Source organism: Phodopus roborovskii, unplaced genomic scaffold (genome assembly GCF_943737965.1).
Source record: "Phodopus roborovskii unplaced genomic scaffold, PHOROB, whole genome shotgun sequence".
Classification (NCBI taxonomy): Eukaryota; Metazoa; Chordata; class Mammalia; order Rodentia; family Cricetidae; genus Phodopus; species Phodopus roborovskii.
The window spans coordinates 53,898,986-53,922,542 of NW_026126433.1; the positions used below are offsets into that span (position 1 = coordinate 53,898,986).

The window sequence follows — 23,557 nt, forward strand, 5'->3', positions numbered from 1 at the left end:
GCGCCGGGAAGGTTGCCTGACTGGTAGACCCGCACCCCCAGGGAGATGGCGGCGCTGTGCCTCACGGTGAACGCGGGAGACCCTCCGCTGGGTAAGGGCCGCGCCGCCGCCGGCGCGCGCGGGTTGCATCAGCGCTCGGGTGCGGGGCAGGTGCCGCGGCGGTCACGCTGAGGCTGAGTGAGGGAGACTCCCGGCCCGGGACGGGCTTGGCTCCGCGTGGCCCCGGCTCTTGTCCACGCAGGGCGTCGTCTCCCGAGGCTCGCTGTCCCGGGCGTGCGGGGACGCGCGATGCCTCAGACACGGCTCCGCCAGCGTCCCAAGCAGCTTTTGAAGTGGAGGTAGAAACTCAGCTGCCTGCCTGTCACTTCTTCTAGATATGGTGTCCCGATAGTCATCTGGAGCACCCCTTCCCCACCCCTCAGAGAAGATTTGAATTCGCTCGCCCCACTTTCCCATACGTTGTCGAGTTGAGGGGACAAGGTAGACGCTGCTGTCAGCACTCGGAGGCAGCGTTTGCTTCCAGTTGCAGGCAGTAATTACGGAAAGCCTTAGGAACGCTGCGGACTGGTGCCATCGGGTGACTTACTACTCACCCTGTGGACGTAGGGCCCCAGTAAACGTCATCTAAGATCCATTCCGAATTGATTTTTCCAAGTGGCCAACGCTATTGCTCTGTAGTTCAGAATTTCTGCTCTTTCCCCTTGCTTTGGGAAATTATACAAAATCATTTGATCATGTAGACTGGTAAGTACTTTGTAATATTCAAGAAGCCCAGCCCTTTAAATACGGTTGGCCACAAATATGGGTGCTGATAAATTGTCTTACATGCTCTGCTTTGACAGCGCTCGGAGCCTGTTGAAATGAAGAGACTTTTATTTATGTATTAGTGTGCTGGAATAGAGCTCAGGGCGCTTCGTATTTTAGGCAACACTCTGCGGCCGAGCTACATTCCCCAGTCCTAAAAATAGAATGTAGTAACCACTTGAAATGTTTCAGAGTGATAGTATTTTAGCCTATTAGTTCCAATCCCAGTACACTGACCCAGCAATAATCCATAATCTCTGAAAGTAGATTTGATTCTTGGTTTGTGGCACTAGACAGTGTTGGCCTCGTCATTAATCTGGAAGCCTCAGTTTAAACCTGGCTGTTGGTTATGGTGAAACTTGACAGGTTCCTAGTTTTTTGTTTTGCCCTGTAAGGAAGAAGGAAACCTATCCAGTGCTGGTTGCCAGAATTAAAGTGAGACTTACAGGAATACTCTTTCACATTTTAGATGTTCAGCACATAGCAAGGCTATAGTGTTTTTTGTTTTGTTTTTGTGAACTAATACTGCCTTGAAAATCACTGTGTCCTTAGAACACAGGACCACATTCTGCTAGTATTCTGTAAGAGAATCTTAAAATTTTCGTTTTCATTTTGAACTCTAGGCCAATTAGAGAATATATATTATTTTCTGCTTGCACCTCTTTCACTTTATTTTAAATTAACTCATTCAAATCAGATATATCTTATCTTTAAACAATAAAATTAGATTAAATATTTAGGAATAAAACAGATTGCGATTGTAAGGATTTTAAAAAGGGATTTATTTACTTTTATTTTTATGTGTATTGATGTTTTGCCTACATGTATGTCTGAGGGTAGTGGGTCCCCTGGAACTGGAGTTACAGGCTGTTGTGAGCAGCCAGGTGGGTGCTTGCTCTGGAAGAGTAGCCAATGCTCTTAACCACTAAGCCATCTCTCCAACTTCAAATTGTGAGGATTTTGTGCCTTTGACATGTCACTTCTGCATGTGTTAAAGTCCCTTCAAACTTGAAGATGCACACATAGGACAGAACTTTCCCCACATTATGCTTAAGAGCATATAACATATTTGATGCTTCTACACCCAGAAGACTTCATCATATATATCTCCTACAAGCGCTTGATCTCTACCAAACTTCATACAGGAACCATACATTGATAGAAGTCTTCTGCCTAATGCACAGACTCTATTATTGTTCTGAAGCTAATTGTTCCAGTAGGACCCAACCACTAAGGATGACCATACTTTGTTTGCCTCTTAATGTCCCATTTGTCTGGTTTTTTTCAATGTGGAATGATTTGTTAGCCTTCCCTTGTTTTAATAGCTTTGACTTCTGAAGATGACAAACCTCTGACTTATGTTTCCCTTAATTGGGTCAGGTGTTTCCTTGTGGCTGGATTCAGGTTATCCATCCTGGACAGGGATGGTATAGCTATTCCTGCTCTACTTTGCAGCCCATCAATTGGTGTGTGAGTTTAATTTTTTCCGTTCTAGTCTTGATCACCTAAGATGCAGCCTGCCAGTTTTCCCTGACATAGAGCTTTCCCTTCCAACAAAGGAATTTTTTTTTAAAAAAAAAAAAATTTATTTGTTTGTTATATTTACAACATTCCGCCTTCTAGTATCCCTGCAAGCCAGAAGGGGGCATCAGATCTCTTTATAGATGGTTGTGAGCCCCCATGTGGTTGCTGGAAATTAACTCAGGACCTCTGTCTGGCAGAACAGTCAGTGCTCTTAACCTTTGAGCCATCTCTCCAACCCTTCAACAAAGGCATTTTAATGGCAAGAACTTGGATCCATGCAAATATTTCTCTTTTCATGAATGCTTCCATTGACTCATCCTTCTTAACTTGGTTATTAAGGTCAAACGGTGACCTTCCAACTTGACATTTTGTTTTCTATTTATCAGCATTTTTCTCATATTAAATCAATGACAAAGTATATCTGAAATATTTAATTTTATATTTAAAATTAGTTGACCTGGAACTTGCATATATCTAAGTTCACTAATATTATATGTTTTAGTATATGATGGTAACAGACATATGTGGTAATGTGGTATACAAACCTCCATCACAATAATCCCAAATATTTCCATTACAGAAAATTCTCCCTGGTATCTAGTGCTAGTGACTTGATTTTTGTTATTTTGTTTTTGCTTTTAGGATTTTATATATATTGACTCATGTATGTATGTATGTATGTATGTATGTATGTATTTATATGTAGGATAGGGCTTTTGTGGCTCATCATGTCTGTAACAGTAGTTCATTCTTTTTATATGTGAGACAGGAAGGATTCCATTATGCATATGCTAAAAATTTGTCTTATTTACTTGGATTACCCTGAAAGTATACGTTACCTTTGAGAAATCCCTTGCTATCTTAGTCTGCTTTGTGAACTATAAGACAGTACTACAGGGAGGTAATTTGTAATGGGCAGACATTTACTTGGCCACAGCTCTGGATGATGGAAAGTCCAAGACCAATGGACCGTTTTAGTGGTGGTCTTGCTGTCATAGGTCCCTGAGGAAATGAGGAGAATGCTGGAGATGGCACAAACCCCCTACACTGTGTTAGTCCTTTCCTAGAAGGCTTAGCTCCCCTTCCAACCCTTTCCTAGTTACTGAATCTAGAACCTCAGGCATGCTCAGCAAGCCTTGACTGTAGAGCTGTGTCTCCAGTCTTGTTCTTTAGGTTTCAGAAATGATCATGATCTTGTGTATCCCAGGCTTGCCTTGAACAGATGTTGCTCCCTTAGCCTCTAGCGTGCAGGGAATATAGGCATCATGCTTGACTCTATAGGAGCCATTTCTTAATGCTATGACCAGGACAACTAAAGTTCAACTCAAGTTTTAACAGGGAACTAACATGCAGACCAGTCAACACAACGTAGACAGCGAGACAGACAAACCAGCTCACTCGCCTTCTATTAGAGTAAGATTTGCAAGATGGTTGTGTTTTCCTTGGTAGGGCCCTGCTCCCAGTGGAGCACAGTATTTACTTAGAAACTAGTATCTGTGCTGGCTATCCATCTTAATAACTAAATTAAGGGATAGGACTCATGAGTTTACTCACAATGTTATGTGCTGAAAGCATCACAAGGTGTTTTAGAATTTGAGAGCTGAACCATTTGTTTCTTTTCTAAGACTCAGCTTCACTGTGGGGTTATCACACCTTAAGGGGCTTAATAGTAGATTGTTGATTCATCCTTATTGCTCTGTGTGTGACTTGGGTTATAAATACTGCCTTGTTTTCTAAGAGAAATAAATCTTTGGCGCTGTCGTTTTTAGGTGCTCTGCTGGCAGTGGAACATGTGAAGGGTAATGTCAGCATCTCTGTGGAAAAAGGGAGAGAGAATCTCCTTCGTGTTTCTGAGTAAGTACTTACTCATGTCTTTTCAGTTCTGAACACATCTAAACATGTGCACTCTGAATTCTCTGGGCTTATTTTACTTGCTAATTAGGTGGGTTGTTCCTAGAAAGATGTCTTCTTCGTGTGCGTGCATGTGTGCGTGCGCCCGATCACAGCTGCTTGACAGATAATTCTTTATAGCTGGGCGGTGGTGGCTGGAGAAGTACTGGCTGAAAGCAGGCTTAAAAATCATCTTAAGAATCATTTAGGGCCAGACGGTGGTGGTAAAAGCCTTTAATCCCAGTATTCGGGAGGCAGAGGCAGGCAGATCTCTTTGAGTTCGAGACTAGCCTGGTCTATAAGAGTTAGTTCCAGGACAGCCTCTAAAGTCACAGAGAAATTCTGTCTCAAAAAACAAAAGAATCATTTAGGAACACGGCTACACATGAAGCTTTTCCTGCTAAGTCATCCCTACTGCCCTATTCTAGTAAATCACTCTGTGGAGACTCATGCTCATCACCTCAGCGCTTGGCAGGGTGCTGTAGGAGGACTACTGAGAGCTCAAGGTCAGCCTGGGTTACTAAGGGAGAGCCTGCCTCACCTCTGCCCACTCCACCCCATCCCCAAATAAATGGAAATGTCTTCTCTAATAAATAAAATGTGAAGTCTTTGGATAATCTCTTCAACCCAAGGAAGAAGCAACTGTGGATTCTGACATCATGTTGACCAAATGAAAAGCTAAATGTGTTCATATTTTGCTTACGGCCCTTAATTTCCTCCCCAGCACCACAAAACAAACAAATGAATAATCAGGCAAATAAACAAATAAAGACCCTTTTCAAATACCAGGCTAGACCCTGAGGCCCTCAGAAGTCCTTGTGATTCTGAGTGGGAGACTGAAGATCTCAGGGTTGGTCCTATCAATGAACTGCATCCCCTATGCTCTGTAGCTCTTCATTTGGTCAACATGATGTCAGAATCCACAGTTCTTTCTTCCTTGGGTTGATGAGCTTATCCAAAGACTTCATATTTTATTTATTAGAGAAGACATATCCTACATTTTGCAGGCAACATGAAGTAGTCTTCATGTCACACTGAGGGAAGCTTGAGCAAGAGAGACCTCAAAGCTTGACCCCATAGTGACACACTTCTTTCAACAAGGCACATCTTCTAATAGTGCCACTCCCTATGAGATTATGGGGGCCAGTTACATTCAAACGACCACACCAATTGAGTGGAACATTCCAGAACACATCAGAATACATCAGCCAGCTACTTTGTTGTGTATACAAATGATTTTACTTAAAACTGATCAAAAAAGAATATGGTAAATAAGTTAGGGATTCCATTTTTACATTTCTTTGTGATTAACTTTTGCTGAGGCAACTGGTACTTTATTTAATGCTTAAATTCTAGGAATGTGGTGTTCACTGACATAAATTCAATATTGCGCTACTTGGCTAGAGTTGCAGCTCCATCTGGGCTGTACGGTACTAACCTGATGGAACACACTGAGGTAAGCAAGGAGTATTTATTTTCTCATGCATGTTTTGTCTTGTATTTTCTGATGTTTGGGAATAGTGCTGTCTTATCATGCATTGACAAGTGACATTAGTCCTTACAAGGGTTTGAACAGGACTTAACCATAGGTCCAAAGTAAAGCATGTTTCTGGTTAGTTTGCTTTTTAAAACAAAGACCCAGTCTTTCTATGCAGCTCAGGCTAGCCTGTCAACTTTGCTATGTCCTGTGCTGGCCTAGAACTTGTGAATCTCCTGCCTCAGACTCCTGAATGTGTTACAGCTGTGTCCCAGCATACTTAGTGTCATTGCATGTTCATTTTCAGAAAAATAAGCTAGAGTGTAGTTTAGGTAGACTTCCTATGTTGGCATACACAGGGCCTTGGGGGTCCCCAGAACCACAAAGGAACAAACTTCACCTCTTAAATTTCACTGTCTTCCCTCCAAACCAAATATATTTTTGGATCATTTAATGCTATCTTCATCTTCCTGGTTTCCTAGATTTCATAGTTATATTTTGCTGTCTAGCTCATGCCATTCACCTTTCATATTACAGGTAAGACAGCAGGCCAGAAAAATTAAGAAATTACTCAGGATCACACTCCTATTTGGGAGCTTATTTTCTTAAGTTAATGGTTATTACATCAGTAATAGAGCAGCTTTCAGTGCCACTCTGTGGATGTGATTTTTCTACTCTAATTTTTTGTGACTCTCATACAGTTAAAAAATAAATAATGTCTTTTCTTTTTAGGATTTGTGGATAAGGTCTCACTGTGTAGCCCAGGCTGGTGGCCAGACTTGATCCTCTTGCCTGCTGGGTTACAGCCATCTACCAACATGCCGGGGAGAAAATTGATTTAATGATTGACTTTTAAATCTCCTTAGCCAGTTTAATTTATCTGTCTAAGTAGCTTCAGATTAGTTAATCCTTCCAACTGTCAGTTGTCAAGTATTTTTCTTGTTTTTTCCTGATGTGACCCTCCATGTATCTGGAAGGAAAAAAACAAAATAAAACAAAAAACCAAGAAAGAAATCCTAGGGAAATAACTGCAGAGGTGGGATTTACCTAAGTTGTTGGAGCCCAGATAACCAGAATTGTTGGAACCCAGATAAGCAGAATTGAACCATGTAATGATAGAATTGTATAATTTCAGGTGAGGAAAGTTTTTGTTGCAGCCAAGGGAGCTAAGAGTGTTTTGTTGCTTCATTGACTAGCATCCTTGTGTGGTCATCTTGTTTTGAAGCCTGAACTCCGGGTTACGATCTTTTTTGTGTTCACAGATTGATCACTGGTTGGAGTTTAGTACTACAAAGCTGTCGTCATGTGCTGCACTGACTTCTGCACTTACTGAGCTTAACCATTGCCTGTCTTTGAGGACATACCTAGTTGGAAACTCCTTGACCTTAGCAGATTTATGTGTTTGGGCCACCCTAAAAGGTATGATCAATAATTCCTCTTAAAATACTGGGGGTTGGGGCTGGAGAGATGGCTCCAGAGGTGCTGAGTTCAAATTCCTAGCAACCACATGGTGGCTCACAACTATCTATAATGAGAGCTGGTGCCCTCTTCTGGCCTGCAGGCACACATGCATGCAGAACACTGTATACATAATAAATAAATAAATCTTAAAAAATAAAATCTGGGGATCTTAGGGTTGGTTTTGGTTTTTTGTTTTGTTTTGGTTTGGTTTTTTTTGTTTGTTTTTTTGAGACAGGGTTTCTCTGTGGCTTTGGGGCCTGTTCTGGAACTAGCTCAGACTGATCTCAAACTCACAGAGATCTGCCTGCCTCTGCCTTCTGAGTGCTGGGACTAAAGGTGTGCCCCACCAACGCCTGGCCAGGTCTTTGTTTTTTTCAAGGCAGGATTTTACTGTGTAGCCCTAGCTATCCTGGAACTCACTCTTTAGACCCGGTTGACCTCAAGATCCACTTGCTTCTTCCTCTCTTGTGCTGGGATTAAAGATGTGTGCCACCACCTGGCCTTTTTTTGGGGGGGGGGGAGGGGAGAGATGTTGTTTTTGATCAGGGTGGAGGATTTTTTTTTTTTTTTTTGAAATGGGGATAGTCTCAAACTTCTGGCTCAAGCAATCTTCCTTCCTATCTCAGTCTCTGCCAAGTGGCTAGATCTAAAGGGATGCGTTGCTGAACCTAAGTAACATTCTTTTTCTTTCTTTTTTTTTTTTTTTTCCTTGGCCATTTAATACTTTGCTAGATGAAAAGTGAACATATTTCTGCCTTTGTATGCGTAGGGAGTAACTGAAGGCTTCCTAACTATGGGTAGTTAATCTGGCTTTTTTGGTCCTGGTCACAGAGATTCAGTATCTTTTGTTGGCCCTGGACTTCTCTGTTGTCATTCCTACTAAAGAGACCCTCATCCTACTCAGCACTCCTACCTTAGCGACTACCTCATTCCCAATACTTGTTTCCAATTTGGAAAATCTTTGTGTTCTGTAGTACTGGGAGGGGCAAATTAGTGAGATATTTGGAGTGTTATTCTTTTGATGGCACCCTTTTTTCCTGTTGCATAACCAATTTGCAAAGATGTGATGGAAAACAGTTAACTTGAAAAACACAAGAAAAACTTCATGAGGTATAATTGATATATGAAATCTGTACTTAAAATTTATAGTTTGAAATGTTTTGACATAATTTATAGCTGTAGTAATTTTACCATAGTTAGGATTAAATATATACAACACACTCAAAATGTGCAGAACTCTACAGAACCCAGCTGTTTAAAAAGGATGCTGAGGAAGTTGGAAGAGGTTGAAACATTACCCAGTCATGCACTCCAGATTTCATGGAGACAAATACAGCAGTAATTTTGGAGCAAAGCTGCATAGGTTTTATGACTTGAGTCACTAAGTCACAAGGTCAAAAGAGAGTCCGTCTTTAAAAATGTAATTTTGACTGGGCAGTGGTGGTACACACACCTTTAATCTCAGCACTCAGGAGGCAGAGGCAGGTAGATCTCTGAGTTTGGTGCCTGCCTGGTCTACAAAGTGAATTCCAGAATAGCCAGGGCTATACAGACAAACCCTGTCTTGAACCCCCACACTCCCAAAGATGATTTGGGTAGACAGCCTGTTTTATGGAAGCTTTGGACCTATTAAAAACTTAAGGTGTATGAATTGGCTGACAGGACAGGATTAGGAATTTATAATGGACTGTGAAGACTGTCAGCATTTCAACATTGTAGTTGAAATGGGGCTAACAGTGGCTCTGTATACTAACAGCCTTACAGAGAAGGTTAGGGGATGGGTTGGTGACCCCGTGTCTGCACTGATGATGATGCAGAAATTAACTGCTCTTGGTGACCTGGCTTTTTTCCTCCAGTTAATCTACTGTGAATTGAAACATTGGTCTCCACTGGGTGTGTAATGGGAAGGATACAGGATCCAGTCTTACAGAAGTTGAGTGAATCCAGCTGTAATATGTTTTAGCTGTTTCTTCCATTTCTGAGGTAGAACTAGGTAGCCCAAACTGTGGACTAGTGACACACCCTACTGTCTCAGCCTCCTGAGTGCTGGGATGGGAGGCATGCACCACCACACATAGCCTTGATCTAAACAGTATGTGTTTTGTGATTTCTACAAAATATACTACACTCGGGATTCCATTGTAGAAGCACAACTGTAAGCTAATCTCATTCACATAAGCTAACTGTAATGGGAACTCTGCTTTAGAATTTGCCAATTTAGTAAATATTTAAAAAATTATGTTCCCTAATAGGAAATGCTGCATGGCAGGAACAGCTGGAGCAGAACAAAACTCTGGTCCACGTTAAACGCTGGTTTGGCTTTCTTGAAGCCCAGCAGGCCTTCCGCTCAGTTGGTACCAAGTGGGATGTTTCAGAAAACAAAGCTAGAGTGGTAAGCAAGTGTTGAACTTTTTTTTGTTGTATTCATTTTATTTGTTTGTGTTTGTAGGTGTGTATGAGCTATGGCATGCATGGCGGTCAGGTCTCCCACCTGTGGGTCGCAAGGACTTGCCTCGCATCTTCAGGCTGGCAGTGGTACCTTTGCCAGCTGAGCCATTTCACCATCCCTAATTCTTTTCTTTTATCCTGATGTTTCAGTCTGAGTCTGTATATCTAAAAAGATTCTTATTCTCACAGAAAGCTTATTTTCTGAGCTATAGCTCAGTGGCAGGATGTTTGCCTGCTGTGGTACATGGCACTGCTTTAAGAAAGAATTCAAAGAAGGTTATTTCCAGTTTAAAAAAAAACAAAACCAGATTCTATTTTCTGTTGTCTTTGTATACCTTTAATTGTTCAACTACATAAAGCCCTGAATTTGATAAGATTATGTCCCCAATGCATGTTCTTCCATATAATGAGAACTACATTTTATGTATTGTGTTTTGTTTTGTGCTGGGATTTATCCTACTGTTAAGTGATGCCTCCAGTCACCTGCTTCCCATGTACTTACTCCTTCTTCATCCTGCATCTTCAGTGATTTTGAGCCATCGAGTTGAGTCTAGGCTTTGAAGAGCCTTTCTGTGAATTCTGAAGGAAAATGTCTGACCTAACACTGCAGCAGCGGTCATCTTCCCACCTTTAAATGCATTTGCCCACTGATGCTTGACTTTATTCCTCACTAGAGTTTGAATCTGTAAAGTGTAACAATGATCTCGTCATCATTCTACTTATGACCAGGATTTGTCAATGAATGTATTCATAAACATTTAGCCATGTAACTTTGCTGTGTACGTTCTGTGTTTTAGGCACCAGACAAAAAGCAGGATGTTGGCAAATTCATTGAGCTTCCAGGTGCAGAGATGGGGAAGGTGACAGTCAGATTCCCTCCAGAAGCCAGTGGGTAAGGAAATGCCACCTGCTTGCAGCCTAAAGCATGGTAAAGCAGCTCTACAGCCCTAAGGGCTTCCATTGCTGTGTTCATCCAGAGGATATGGGGGAGTAAACCTAGAAACCCCGGCTGAATTATTTACAGCTTTGTTAATTTATACTTTAATTATTTACAGATATAGTAATCTGTAGTTTTAGTTCATTAAAAGCAAATTATTTACAGCTTGTTAATTTATACTTTAATTACTCACAGCTTTGTTAATTTGTCTTAGTTTTAGTTTATTAAGGCAGTAGGAGAAACAGCACCTAAATTTCATTTTAGAGTTTAAAAAGCAAATAAGAAAATACCCATAATAGAACATTTTAAATATAAATAAGAAAGTACCCATATGTAGAAAAGCTTAGGTTTTGCTTGTATTTTGAGATTTTTTTTTTGCAGCCTTTTTTTCAGTAAGGATTTATATCTATACCGCCTCAGTCCTTTATATTTATAATAGATGTTATAATAACATTTATTTTTCTAAAATAAAGGTAGGAGAATTTTGGAAAACCTACTTACTTACTTCCAAAAATGTGCAGGTTTCCCAAACCTATTAGCTCTTGACATACACAGAAAATAGTATTTGACTAACTCATAACCCTGCATTTCCTCAGGCTTAGTAGATTCCTCTGCCTTCAATGTCTGTCATTCTGTTCTCTAGACAGGCTTGTGATAGAATCCTTCCAAAGGTATTAATACAGAAGTGAATCTGCCATAGTAGCCTTCCTCAGGAGTTTAGTCTTAGGAGAGCATCACACTATCATTTTGTAAGTGAGATGTTTGTGTTCCTGAATTAATTTCAGACCTTGCACTTTGTAGTCAAATCTTTCCTTACAGGCAGATCACAATTCTCCTTTCCATTTTCTTTTTAATAGTTTTTTAATCATAGTCTTGCCACTAATAGCAGTTTGAAATTCTACATTTTGGAATGGTGAGGTAATGTTGAGACTAGGTCTGATATAGCCAAAGTTCACCTTGAACTTACTATGTGGCAAAGCTGGGATTACAGGCATATGTCTCCACCCCAGCCAGAATGCCACATTTTGGTTTGACTTTTCTTTGTCAGTTCCAGTGGTGAACAGAGTTATAGATAGAAGCAAATGAAAGGGCCTACAGAGATGGCTCAGTGGTTAATAGTGCTGCTGTGCCAGAGGACCCAAGTTCACTTCCCAGCACCTGTGTAGCAGCTCACAGCTGATGGGAACTCCAGTTCCAGGAAAATTAGTGTCCTCATCTGACTTTGCAGGCACCAGGCACATAGACATAGACATGCTTGCTGGCAAAACACCCACATACACAAAAATAAATTTTATTTCATATTTTAAAATTTTCATTTCTTTTATGTGTATGTATGTGTTTATCTATTTGTATTCGCCTTGTTCGTGCAGGTACCCAAGGCATTGTGGGTGCGGGAATTGTCCTCTGCAAGAACAGCAAGTGTTAACCAATGAGCCATCTCCAGCTCTTTTTTTTTTTTTTTTAAGATTTGAATTTTTTTTAATTTATTTTATATAACAAAGTCCATTTAAATGAAAACAAACATTTATAGACAATATTTGGGAATTTGGGCGTTGTTCTTTCCAAACTACTTCCTGCTGGTAAGGGGCACTGTCATGGGGGATTCGAAGAAGATTCAGAAATCCTGGCTGTAGTCTGTAAGGCTGCTTTGTCCAGCTGTTTTGAATGTAGGGTCACCTCATACTCTGTTTCAGCATCTCCAGCTCTTAAAAATATTTTTTAAAGGGAAAAAAAAAAAAAACAAAAAAAAACGAAAGAACAGAGAAATAGTAACTAAAGGAATCTACAGACTGGACCAATGAGTGATTGATAATTGATTGACAAATTTGGCACAAATAACACTTTACATGGTTCAGTTTCCACATACATTTTAGATCCTTGGTATTTTGTTACTGTGCACTGTGAGAAGTCACAGTTGTCCTTTTGAATACTTACTTTAATGACTTGCTAAAAGGTACTTTTAAAATAATATTCTCAGCTATGCCATTTTTCCTTTTCTTTACCACTGTCATTTACTGAAATAGTGACTTTGAGTGTTTATAATTTCCACTAATACAGTGGAGGAATTGGAGCCTAACCCAGCATCCAGTCTTGCTTTCACTCTTGCTTTTGAGCACATCCCCACTTGCTGTTAAAAAAAACTTTGATTTCTTTTCTGTGTGCATGGAAAACAGAAGGCTTGACTTACCTCTTTGCCTCTTGTTTGTTTGTCTGATGTTTTATTTTGTTTTTGAGACAAAGCCTCATGTATCCCAGGCCACCCTCAGACTGCTTTTGAACTTAATGGTGTTGCTGAGGGTGACCTCAAATTGCTGGTTCTCCTTCCTTTACTTCTAGAGTGATGTGTTTATGCTCAAGTATCACTATTTTGAGCACTGCTGGAATTGAGCTCAGGGCTAGACAAGCCCTGCATGCTAGACAAGCACTCTCCTAACTGGGCTACACTTCTCACACTTTCTGGTGTTTTGAGAGAGGGTTTTACTATATGTGCCGTGCATGGTTGAGTCGGTACTCACTGTGTAGATGAAGTCTTGAACTCATAACATTCCTCTTGTTTCAGCCTCCCAATGTTGGCACTTCAGGTGTGTGTCATCACATGATACCTGTCACGTGCAGTCACTACCACATGTTTACCACCTGTTTCACAAACAGTAGCCTATAAATCCACAACTCTAAGCAAAGGCACTGTTACTATCATTTTCACATGTGGTTCACACTGATTCACCATGTGTTAATAGTGTGTGCCAAACTTAAATCTCTGCCATCTGTTTCTAGAACCCTAGTATCCTCCCTCCCTCTCTTTCCCCGGGTATCTGTGTATGCTAGAAAAAAGTGTCAGATCCCCCTGGAACTGGAGTTACAGGCAGTTGGAAGCCACCATGTGGGGACTGGGAACAAACCTGGGTCCTCTGGAAAAGCAGCCAAGTGCTCTTAACCATTGAGGCATCTCTACCCTGGACAAAAATAGCCTTTTATTTTAAACATTTGTTTGTATAGTAGTTTTAGCTTCATAGAAAGTTGCAAAAGCAAGACAGAAAGTGTGTGTGTGTGTGTGTGTGTGCGTGTATGTTGCATTCAGTTTTTCTTAACTATACATTTGTGGGATCCCTTTGCTTTTTGCTGAAACATAAATTTTTATTTTCTATGATAACACCCAAACAATTCTTTGATTTGTATGAAAAGTTGAATCACCAATCTGGGGTACTGCAGGAGTGGATGTCTAAATTGAGCAGTTTCGTGGGGCTACAGTTGATTGAGAGTGTCTCTTTGATACAGGCAAAACACTGGGTTCAATCTCCAGCACCACAGAAAGGTTTTGTTTGTTTTTAGTTTAAAAAATGGTGTGGTGTCATAAATAAGGGTTTGCATTTTTTCTTCCCATATTGCTATATTAGCTGACTATCATAGAACATTCACTATAACTACCACAGAAACTAGCAAACATCTGTGAGAGCTATATAAACTTGCTCCACAAATGCTTAACCTTGCCTCATGCCTTGCTTTCTGCCTAGTTGACAATATCTTTAGCAGTAAGATCTCAGATGTGTGGTCTTAGGTCAGGGTTATGTAGCCCAGGCTGCCCTGGGACATGTGATGCTCCTATCTTGGTCTGTCCATGTCTCACCACCACATTGGTAGAGGAGGCCCTTGCTGTGCAGTACTGTCAGCAGTGATTTTCTTCTCGTTGTCAGCTGCCCATGGAAACAGTTCTCTGCCTAGACTGTGGTTTGTAGAATTTGGTGCTAGATTGAACCTTTGAGATCATTTAGTTAAAGTATTACCATTGGCATCTGAAAAACTGAAACCAAGGAAAGTAGTCAAAACTCATGGCTTTTTCTGTGTCCCAGTCATTTTCACGTTCTCCTACTTAGCCATCACAGTGACTGCTATTGTCTTGGGTGTTTCTCTTGTAGAGTGAGGGGTTTGTTCCCAGCAATAGCAAATCTGAGAGGTGGACTACTGGGCTGTGTCAATAATGGTTTCAGAATTTTCCCTGTAAATGACCATTCCTCTTGGAGGAAAGAAAAGATTGTTCTTTGGGTTGCATACCTTCCTTGCTTTCTGAGAGTTTTTGTAAGGAGTTACATTTCCATGTTCGAGGCTGTTGTGTCTGTGGATCACAGTTTTTGTTATAGCGCCTGCTGGTGGAAAGTAAAATGACCGGGGAGTTTTGGACTTGTTAGTCTTACCCTCATAGAGGCTAAGCGTGAGAAGCCGGCTGAAGCGTGCTAATGAGTCTCTCTGTGAAATGTTTCTATTGTAGTTACTTACACATTGGACATGCGAAAGCTGCTCTCCTGAACCAGCACTACCAGGTTAACTTTAAAGGGAAACTGATCATGAGATTTGATGACACAAACCCTGAAAAGGAAAAGGAAGACTTTGAGAAGGTAATGTAGTGATGGTCCTTTTCTCGGAAAATCTGATTAAAATAGTGTATGCACGGTATGCGATGAAACTTGTTTTCATAGCTGCCTTTTCCCTCCTCATCTTGTGTATGGTTTGTGCCTGAGACCTACCAAAAAATAACAGAGTTCCCATACCAAAAAATATGTTAATTTTTTTCTTTTCTCTGGTTATTATAGAGTTTACTTGAATATTGTATTTTCCTTTGAATGCCAATTTAACAGGAAGCAGGTTTCCTTTTTTGTCACAGCCTTGAGTTTATGAAATTAAAACTGTACAGGTATTGTAAGGTATGGTTTTCCAGTGTCTTTATTCTGAAGGGCTGGCAGTATGTTCACTGAGGGGCCAGCAGTGCGGTGTCACAGCAGTCCCAGCTCTCAGAGTAAGCTGAGCTCCACCTTGAGATCCACTTTTGCAGCTGGAAATCTGGAAGCCAATGCACCGAATAGCTTTCTTCTTTTTTGACCTAACATCGAGCATCATCCACAATCGTTTTCAGGCTGTTTAAGACTGATGACGTTTTATTACACTTGCTCAAAAATAAATGTCATGGGTTAAAAATGTGTAAGAAAACGACAGATACACTGATGGTTACTTTGATTTCTTACTGCAGGTTATCTTGGAAGATGTTGCAATGCTGCATATTAAACCAGATCAGTTTACTTATACTTCAGATCATTTTGAAACTATAATGAAATATGCAGAGAAGTTAATCCAAGAAGGGAAGGCTTATGTGGATGACACTCCTGCAGAACAGATGAAGGCGGAGCGTGAGCAGAGGGCAGAGTCCAAACACAGGCAAAACTGTAAGGCACAGTCTGTGTCAGATTTTAATTGATAAGTTTTATTTCTTTTTTTTTTTTCTTTTAAATGAGAGATGTTCCTTAAGGCACATTTAAAACTGTTTCTCTAATTCTCATGTTCTTCAGTTTGTCTGAGGCAGTCCTGCCACATGAAGCCTAGGTTGGGTTCAAACTTGAGATTCTTGTGCCTCGGCCTCTTGAGTGTTAGGATTATAGGATGTGTCACTGTGTCTTGTTTGATTACTCCTCCTTTCTTTCTTTTTTCTTTTTTCTAATTCTTTTTTTGGCCTTGGGGGTCTAATCTAGGACTGCACATGGTAGGCCACTGAGCTCACTCCAGTTGCTGCCCTGGCTCCTTACAGCCTTCCTTGCAGTAGAACTGTATGCAGGGTCCTCACTCTAACACCCCACTTCCGTATGCAGTCTTTGGCGTTTATTTCATTTGGAGGATTTTTTTTAATCTTTTCTGTTAAATTTATAGTCACTTTAATTTAAATGGCTAACAATCCTAAAAATGTTTGGTAATGCTGTGAGCCCGACAGTATGTAGGTGTGTGTGTGGTTAATACAACATAGTTCATCATCTCTCTGTTGGTGCAGAATCATCTGATTAAAGTCTGTGTTTCTTTTAGTTACCTTTACACTCTGTGATCCTGTCTGGCAGCAGCAGCTTGGGGCCATGAGGCTAGGTGGCAAGAAGCTTAAAGAGGGTACAGTCAGCTGCTAGAGAGAGCAGCTCTCTATCATTGTTGCTGGGAGCTTATAGTATGATTTATATATGCCCTGGTGACTTTGGAAGTGTCCAGTGGGATCAGAATCCATGCTGAACTGTTAAGACTCAAGGCATAATCCTAGCCTTCCAAACCTTCCATAACCTTCCAAAACTGTGCAATCAGCTAGGGATCAGGTGTTCACACAAGGAGCCCATGGGAGACATTTCACATTCCAGCAGTCACATCCAAATGGAAAGGCTACTATTTAGCCTAGTCTGATGTTGAACTTGCTGTCCTGCCTTGGCTTCCCTGTGCTGGGATGACAAGTTACATGAAATATGATCACTATATGCAGTCTTAAGAGACTATCTTACCTTTCTTATTTATGATTTTTCCCTGTGCTTACAAATCAAACTTTTGTTTTGTTTGTTTTTTAAGCCATGATTTCTCTATATAACACTGGCATCCTGAAAGCTCTATAGTCCAGGCTACCTCAAACTCTGAGGTCTGCCTGCCTCTGAGTGGTGGGATTACAGTGATGTGCACCACCACCACATGGCACAAATCAAGGTAATTTTATTCAGTGTAATATGTTGCCAGATCTACCACACTGTATTTAAATCTAAAGCATCTCATTTGGGAAGCATAGTAAATTTAAATTGTTACAATAAACTTTTTTTTTTAACTGCATTTCAAAGGAACTTAACTAGATTTTGAGAATTATATGTATTTATTTTGAGAGTAAGTGAAACATGCACTGTAGCTTCAGAACTTTCCACAGGAAGGCACTGTTTGGCAGTTCTTTCTTACCCTGATGGAGCAAGATTTTGGTTTTCTGAGGTAGGAAGAGCTGGGGCCATGTCACATATAGAGTCTTCTTTGCAGCTAAATCCCTTTATGTCATGTACCACTGGTTTTTTGCGATCTTTCATTTTCTTGAGGCCAAGCATTTCCTGTGCCACACTGGGGTGCCTAAGGGACTTTTAAGGAGCCCAAAGGCCAGGCGGAACTGCTCTGTCCCTTGGCTATGACACTGCAAAAGAAAAGAATGATTCTACTTGGAGGTGGGGGAAGGGCTGACCAGTTAGTTGTACCTTGATGGGAAATGTGTCTTAGCAGATGAGAAGGAAGGCTTCCTCTTCTGCCCTATTAGCGAAATGTATCAACTTTTATGCACATTCATAGAGTATATTCCCTAAAGGTATTGAAGTTTGTTACCTGTCTATTTCTGAGATAGAGTTTCACTGAGTAGCTCTTCCTGGCCTTCATGTTCCTTCCTCCCACCTCAGCCTCTTGAGTGCTTTGAACTGCCACCACCATGCTCTGCTACACCCAGCATTAATGTTACAGTGTTTCTAAACTGGTGGAATGTGTCTGCAATACAAAAAAGAAAACTTACATCAGCCAGATAGATAAGAATACACATGTTATTTTACAGCTGTTGAGAAGAATCTACAAATGTGGGAAGAAATGAAAAAAGGAAGCCCGTTTGGCCAATCCTGTTGCCTACGAGCAAAAATTGACATGAGTAGTAACAATGGGTGTATGAGGGACCCAACTCTTTACCGCTGCAAAATCCAGCCCCACCCCAGAACTGGGAATAAATACAAGTAAGTTCAACCCTTTGCCCTGTTGGGTGACCTTGCTTTGCTTTGCTCCTGTGTGAACATGGAGGGAGGGGGTGCAGAACAGATGTTCTTCATAGGTGAGTTAGCTGCATGGTCTTTTCTGGAGTAGTGCAGCCTTTCAGTTATGCCTTCTCACTCAGTTATCTAAGGACTTTTCTCTCTATAAAAGTCCTTGACACTTTGTGATTTTTCCCTGTCTGTCTTGACTAAGTGTGTAAGTGTATCTCCAGATAACAGTGTTGCTCTCCTGTAAATTTTTTTCTGAGCATTACCAAAATAGGAACAAACCAAGAAAAGAACAAGTGTATTTTAAAGTTTTATTTTCTTTCCCCTGGTGCTGTTAACAAATTATCACATTTTGTTTTGTTTTAAAAATCCTGTTTCTAAGGCTCAGGGCCTCATGCTCACCAGGCAACTAACACCCCTAATTTTAGGTCTTTTTCTTTAAACAGGATCCTCTTTAAAAGTCTATCCTTGTCCTGTAAAATAAGCTGTAGAATATGTTCTCTTTCTTTTCTTTTTAATAAAATTTACTATGAATAACTTGCACCAGACCCGAATTTTATATAAGTTAATGCACCTCTATAATTAAAACAGCCACTCTGAAGTTGTGAAGCCTCACATTGAATTTTACACTTTCACCACTAAATGTATTTTCATGTACCTATCTATCCAGCACCAAAAAATGAAGGATCCAGGATCGGGCCAGAATTCAGTTAGCTTTGTATCCTCTTGTATAACGCGTGTCCTTTACATGCATTCCGTCCTCCCTCATCTCCTACTAGGTACTCTTTCTTCTTTTCCCACATGGACCTATGTGTACATTTGTTTACATGTATATTATTGGTTAGGCTCTTCATATGAGGGAGAATATGCAGATTTTTTTTGTTTCTGATATTTTGTGACCCTCTTTAATATTATGCATTCTTTTAAATATTTCTTATTTAAATTAGGAACAGTCTTGTTTTACATGTCAATTCCAGTTCCCTCTCCCTCCCCTAATATTATACATTCTGAGTCAATTCATTTTCCTGCATTTTTTTTAAATTATATTTTTTCTTTAGAGCTGAATAGTATTTTATTTTTTAGAGATACACTAAATTTGTATTATCTATTCATCTGTTGATGGAGTTGATGTACAATTAGGTTAATTCCAATTATTTGATATAGTGAGTAAATTAGCAATAAGCCTAGGTGGTATGTATATATGTGTATGAATAAGTATATGCCCAGGAATGAAATAGCTGGGTCATATGGTAGTCATGTTTTTAATATTTTGAGAAGTCCAAACTGATTTCCACAGTGATTGTATAAATTTGCACTCCCACCAGCAGTGAGTAAGGGTTCCTTTCTCTCCGTGCCCTCTCTTTCCAACATTTGTTGTCAGATTTCACACTGGTAGCTATTCTGACTGGAATAACATGGTATCCCAAAAGTAGTCTTAATTTCAGTAGGGATATTGAATACTTTCGAAAATAGTTTTTGGGTTGTTTTATAAAACTGCTCAGTTCATTTGCTTATTTCTTGATTGGTGGATTTATTTCCTTGGTATTTAATATCTGCAATTCTTTGTAAACTGACCTTGAACTCACAGTGATCTTCCTGCGTTAGCCTTGAATGTTGGGAGCCATCTTGCTTTTGTTTTTTTATGCTCTGAAGAAAGCCACTGCATATGAAACCACTGTACCTTCTGTAGATTGGCAGATAGTTTTTGGTTGGGATTGTTTTGGGGCGTGGTGGGGGGAGTTGATACAAGAGCTCATTATATAGCTTAGTCTGATCTTGAGCTCATGATCCTCCTGCCTCATCTTCTTAGGTATTGGAATTACAGATTTGCAGTATCCTGCCTGGTATGATTACATCTTGAGTTGAATCTTAAAAATTAGGAGAAATAATGTAATAATATGTATAATAATAATGATAGTGTAAGTTGATGCTATATATACACTGTATACTCCATTTTAAGCAGAAGTCACCTTTTTAAAGTGCCCCCCCCTTTTTTTTTTTTTTTTTTGCTGCCATAAACCTAGGACCTTACATATGCTAGGCAAGTGCTTTACCCGTTGATGTAGGGAATGCTGTCCTGCTGGAATATAGCTGGGCAGAAACTCAGTGGTACATTGCTTATTACCTCACATTCAGAAGATCCTGGGTTCAGTTCCCAGCACTGGGTAAAAAATAAACTCCATTTTCAATGAAATTTTTTTTGTCTGTCTGCCTGCCCCCATCTCTTCCTTCCTTTGAAGCAGTATTTGTCACATTTTGTAGTTCAGACTGGCTCTGAACAGTATATATTTGCTATTACAGAAATCCTATAGAATTTGCCAAACTAATACCAAATGAACTATGTATTAAATTGCAAAACTTGCTGACTTATTCCATTGCTTGTGAGGTAGAGGATTGCCATTAGCTCAAGACTAGCCTGGACTACAGAGTGAGTAACTAGGCCAGCCATGGGTATATAGTAAAACTGTGTCTCAAAAAATAAAACCAGTGGGACTAGAGAGATGACCTGGTGGTTAAGAGTACTGAAAATTGTTCTAGAGGACTTGGATTCCCAGTGCCCATGACAGCTCACTCCAGTTCCAGGGGTCCACCACTCACTCCCTTCTGATCAGGCATATACATAGTGCACAGATATAACATGTAGGCAAAATCCTGAAAACACAAAGTGAAAATAATAGTTAAAAAATGTTTATTTTCTACCTCATAATGCTCAAAGTATATCAAATCATTGTTAGCTTTTTGTCTTTTATGGTGAGAGAGAGAGAGAGAGAGAGAGAGAGAATCTGGTTAAATAGTGCGTTTTATGCAACCCAGGTTGGCCTGAAGTCTGTAATGATCTTTCTGCTTCCATCGTTCCAAATGTTGGTTTTACAGGTGTGAATCACCATGTCCTGCAAAACAACAACAACAACAACAAAAACCTTAATATGTAAGGAATTTTAAATGAGTATGGCTGCTACTGTTTAAGGTGGGGAAGATAAAATTCTCTATTTTTTCCCTTAGTGTTTATCCAACATATGACTTTGCCTGCCCTATAGTGGACAGCATTGAAGGTGTTACTCATGCCTTGAGGACAACAGAGTACCACGACAGAGATGAGCAGTTTTATTGGATTATTGAAGCTTTAGGCATAAGGAAGCCATACATCTGGGAATACAGTCGCTTGAATCTCAACAACACAGTGCTGTCCAAAAGAAAACTCACGTGGTTTGTCAATGAAGGACTGGTGGATGGATGGTATGTCTAATATTACCTAGAGATGACAGCAGGAAGTCTTTGCTGTAGCAGAGATTTGTAGGTGTCAGGTTTGGCTAGGAAATGCTTCAGTGGATAGGCCTATAGGCTTATAAGCTTCCTAATTCATCTGTTTCAGCCAGTGCCTTAGTGTCTCCCTCTCCCTTGGTTTAGATGCTGTAAACATGTTGTCTCCAGGCCATGGCATACGAACATGAGAAGTGCACTCTCGGCCACATCCTTAGGGTGTGGATCTTAGCATTAATATAGAGTGGTTGTAATTAAGCGTACTATGAGGTTTTTCTCCCAGTGGCCCTGACTTGAGGCAGAGGTGAAGTGATCTCATCCTCAGGGTTCACGACACACCTTGTTTGCAGAACATGTTCCCAAAAGAACCAGAAAATTTCTCTAGAAAAATCGAGGGGATTTTTGTAAGAAAGGTTAGTGTACTAATGGAGATCACCTATAGTCATGTTCCAATATTAATGATGCCCACATATCTGGATTTTCATGGTTATAAATCTAGAAACACTACTTTGCCTAAATTAAGAATTTGTGTTAGCTTATACTATCAGCACTATTGTAATTTTAAAAAGCATTTGAGAAAGCTGCCGCCATGTGACAGCTTGGGTGAAGGAGTTTTTTATTGGGGGAAAGTGAATGGGAAAGGGAGGTGGGAGAGAGGGGAGACTGGCCTCTGGGGACAGGAGAGGCCGAGGGGGGGAGGGCAGAGAACCAGGAGGGAGGGCAAATATCTCTAATTCTGTCACTCAAGAAGTTGAGGCAGGAAGATCCTGAGTTCAGTCAAGGCTAGCCTCTTTAAAAAGTAAAAAATACAAATAATGACCAAGATGAGGATATATTGTATATTAGGTATATGCTGGAAAATTTCTGTTTTACCATAGAGCTGAATTTGATAAAAGGCAGGTTTATATTGTAGTGTATAGTGTATAAAGTGTATAATTGCAGCTGTACTGAAATTTTCAAATCCCTGCCAAATATCAGAAACTCTTATATATGTATATTCTTATATATACATTAACAGTTGACATGATCCTCTTCTTGCCTGGTTGCATTTGCGAATATAGTGCTAGCTGCCTTAGATCTTGCTATATAGTCCAGGCTAAGTGAGAACTCACAGAGATTGCCTGTTTCGCTTCCCAGGTGCCGCAATTAAAGTTGTATACCATCACAGCCTGTCAAACATCAACAGGGGACTATCAGTTACTTGATTTGAAATAGGGTTTCTATAGCTAAGGCTACCCCTGAACTCACGTGTCTCAGGCTGACCTTAAACTTGTGATTATTACCCCTGCCTCAGCCTTGCAGGTACTGGTGTTACAGGCCTGTGCTACCACACTTTTTGCTGAATATAATTTATTCTTCATTAGGAATCTTCTCTCTGTAGTCAAGTGATGTAAAAGTTCGCTTAACAATGTGCATATTTCCCAGGGATGACCCTCGGTTTCCTACAGTGCGAGGAGTTCTGAGAAGAGGGATGACAGTTGAGGGACTGAAGCAATTCATCGCTGCTCAGGTAAGTTACTGTTTCTTTCCCAGCTTCTCTGGGATTTCAGGCATTCCTCTTGTTGTTGTCTCTGCTCGTGTTATGGTTCACCATGATATTTGTTTTCTGTAACTCCTGGTGACCTTCCTGCCTTATTTTCTGAGTGTTGGGACCATGAGGTGTAATCCCATGCCATCAAGGACTCCCCACCTCCCAGTCACTATGTATCCCTGATAGCTTGAGAATTGCTTTGTAGACCAGGTTGGCATTGAGTCTGTAGAGGTCTTCTTGCCTCTGTCTCCCAAGTGCTAGGCTTATAGGCACATGCCATAGTTTTATAATAATAAAAGATTGTGACAAAATTATTTCCATGCAGTGGAAGGTCAAGTGTCAACTCTGGTCAGCCCACACAATGGCTTCCAACAAGAAAACTTGTGTTTAAAGCTACACACCAAGGTCTAAATTTCAGTGGAAGTAAATTTGCAAGTATTTACTGTTTTGTTTGTTATCCTGAGCATGCTTGACTTAAAGCAGAATCTTCTCCTGAGTATTTGTTTTGTTTTTTTTTTAGTTTATATTGAGCATGTGTATGTGTGTATACACATGGACATGGACGTCAGAGGATACCTTGTCGGACAAAGCTTAGGTCATTAGGCTTGGTGGCACATACCTTTACCCGCTAAGCCATCTTGCCAGCCCTCTACTTGGTATTCCTTATC

The 23,557-nt window shown here is 40.4% G+C and overlaps 1 protein-coding gene across 2 annotated transcripts in view; it reads left to right on the top strand.

The window, feature by feature from the left end:
- Positions 1 to 23,557, top strand: part of Eprs1 (glutamyl-prolyl-tRNA synthetase 1) — a 59,008-nt gene continuing 35,451 nt past the window's right edge. For both annotated transcript variants that reach the window (XM_051186517.1, XM_051186518.1), the window contains exons 1-11: positions 1 to 91; positions 4,098 to 4,182; positions 5,575 to 5,674; positions 6,958 to 7,114; positions 9,409 to 9,548; positions 10,402 to 10,496; positions 14,806 to 14,932; positions 15,562 to 15,754; positions 17,902 to 18,073; positions 21,101 to 21,334; positions 22,784 to 22,868. In XM_051186517.1, coding sequence (XP_051042474.1) covers positions 46 to 91; positions 4,098 to 4,182; positions 5,575 to 5,674; positions 6,958 to 7,114; positions 9,409 to 9,548; positions 10,402 to 10,496; positions 14,806 to 14,932; positions 15,562 to 15,754; positions 17,902 to 18,073; positions 21,101 to 21,334; positions 22,784 to 22,868 — 1,434 coding nt within the window. In that variant the 5' untranslated portion in view covers positions 1 to 45. The remainder of the gene's footprint in view (positions 92 to 4,097; positions 4,183 to 5,574; positions 5,675 to 6,957; positions 7,115 to 9,408; positions 9,549 to 10,401; positions 10,497 to 14,805; positions 14,933 to 15,561; positions 15,755 to 17,901; positions 18,074 to 21,100; positions 21,335 to 22,783; positions 22,869 to 23,557) is intronic.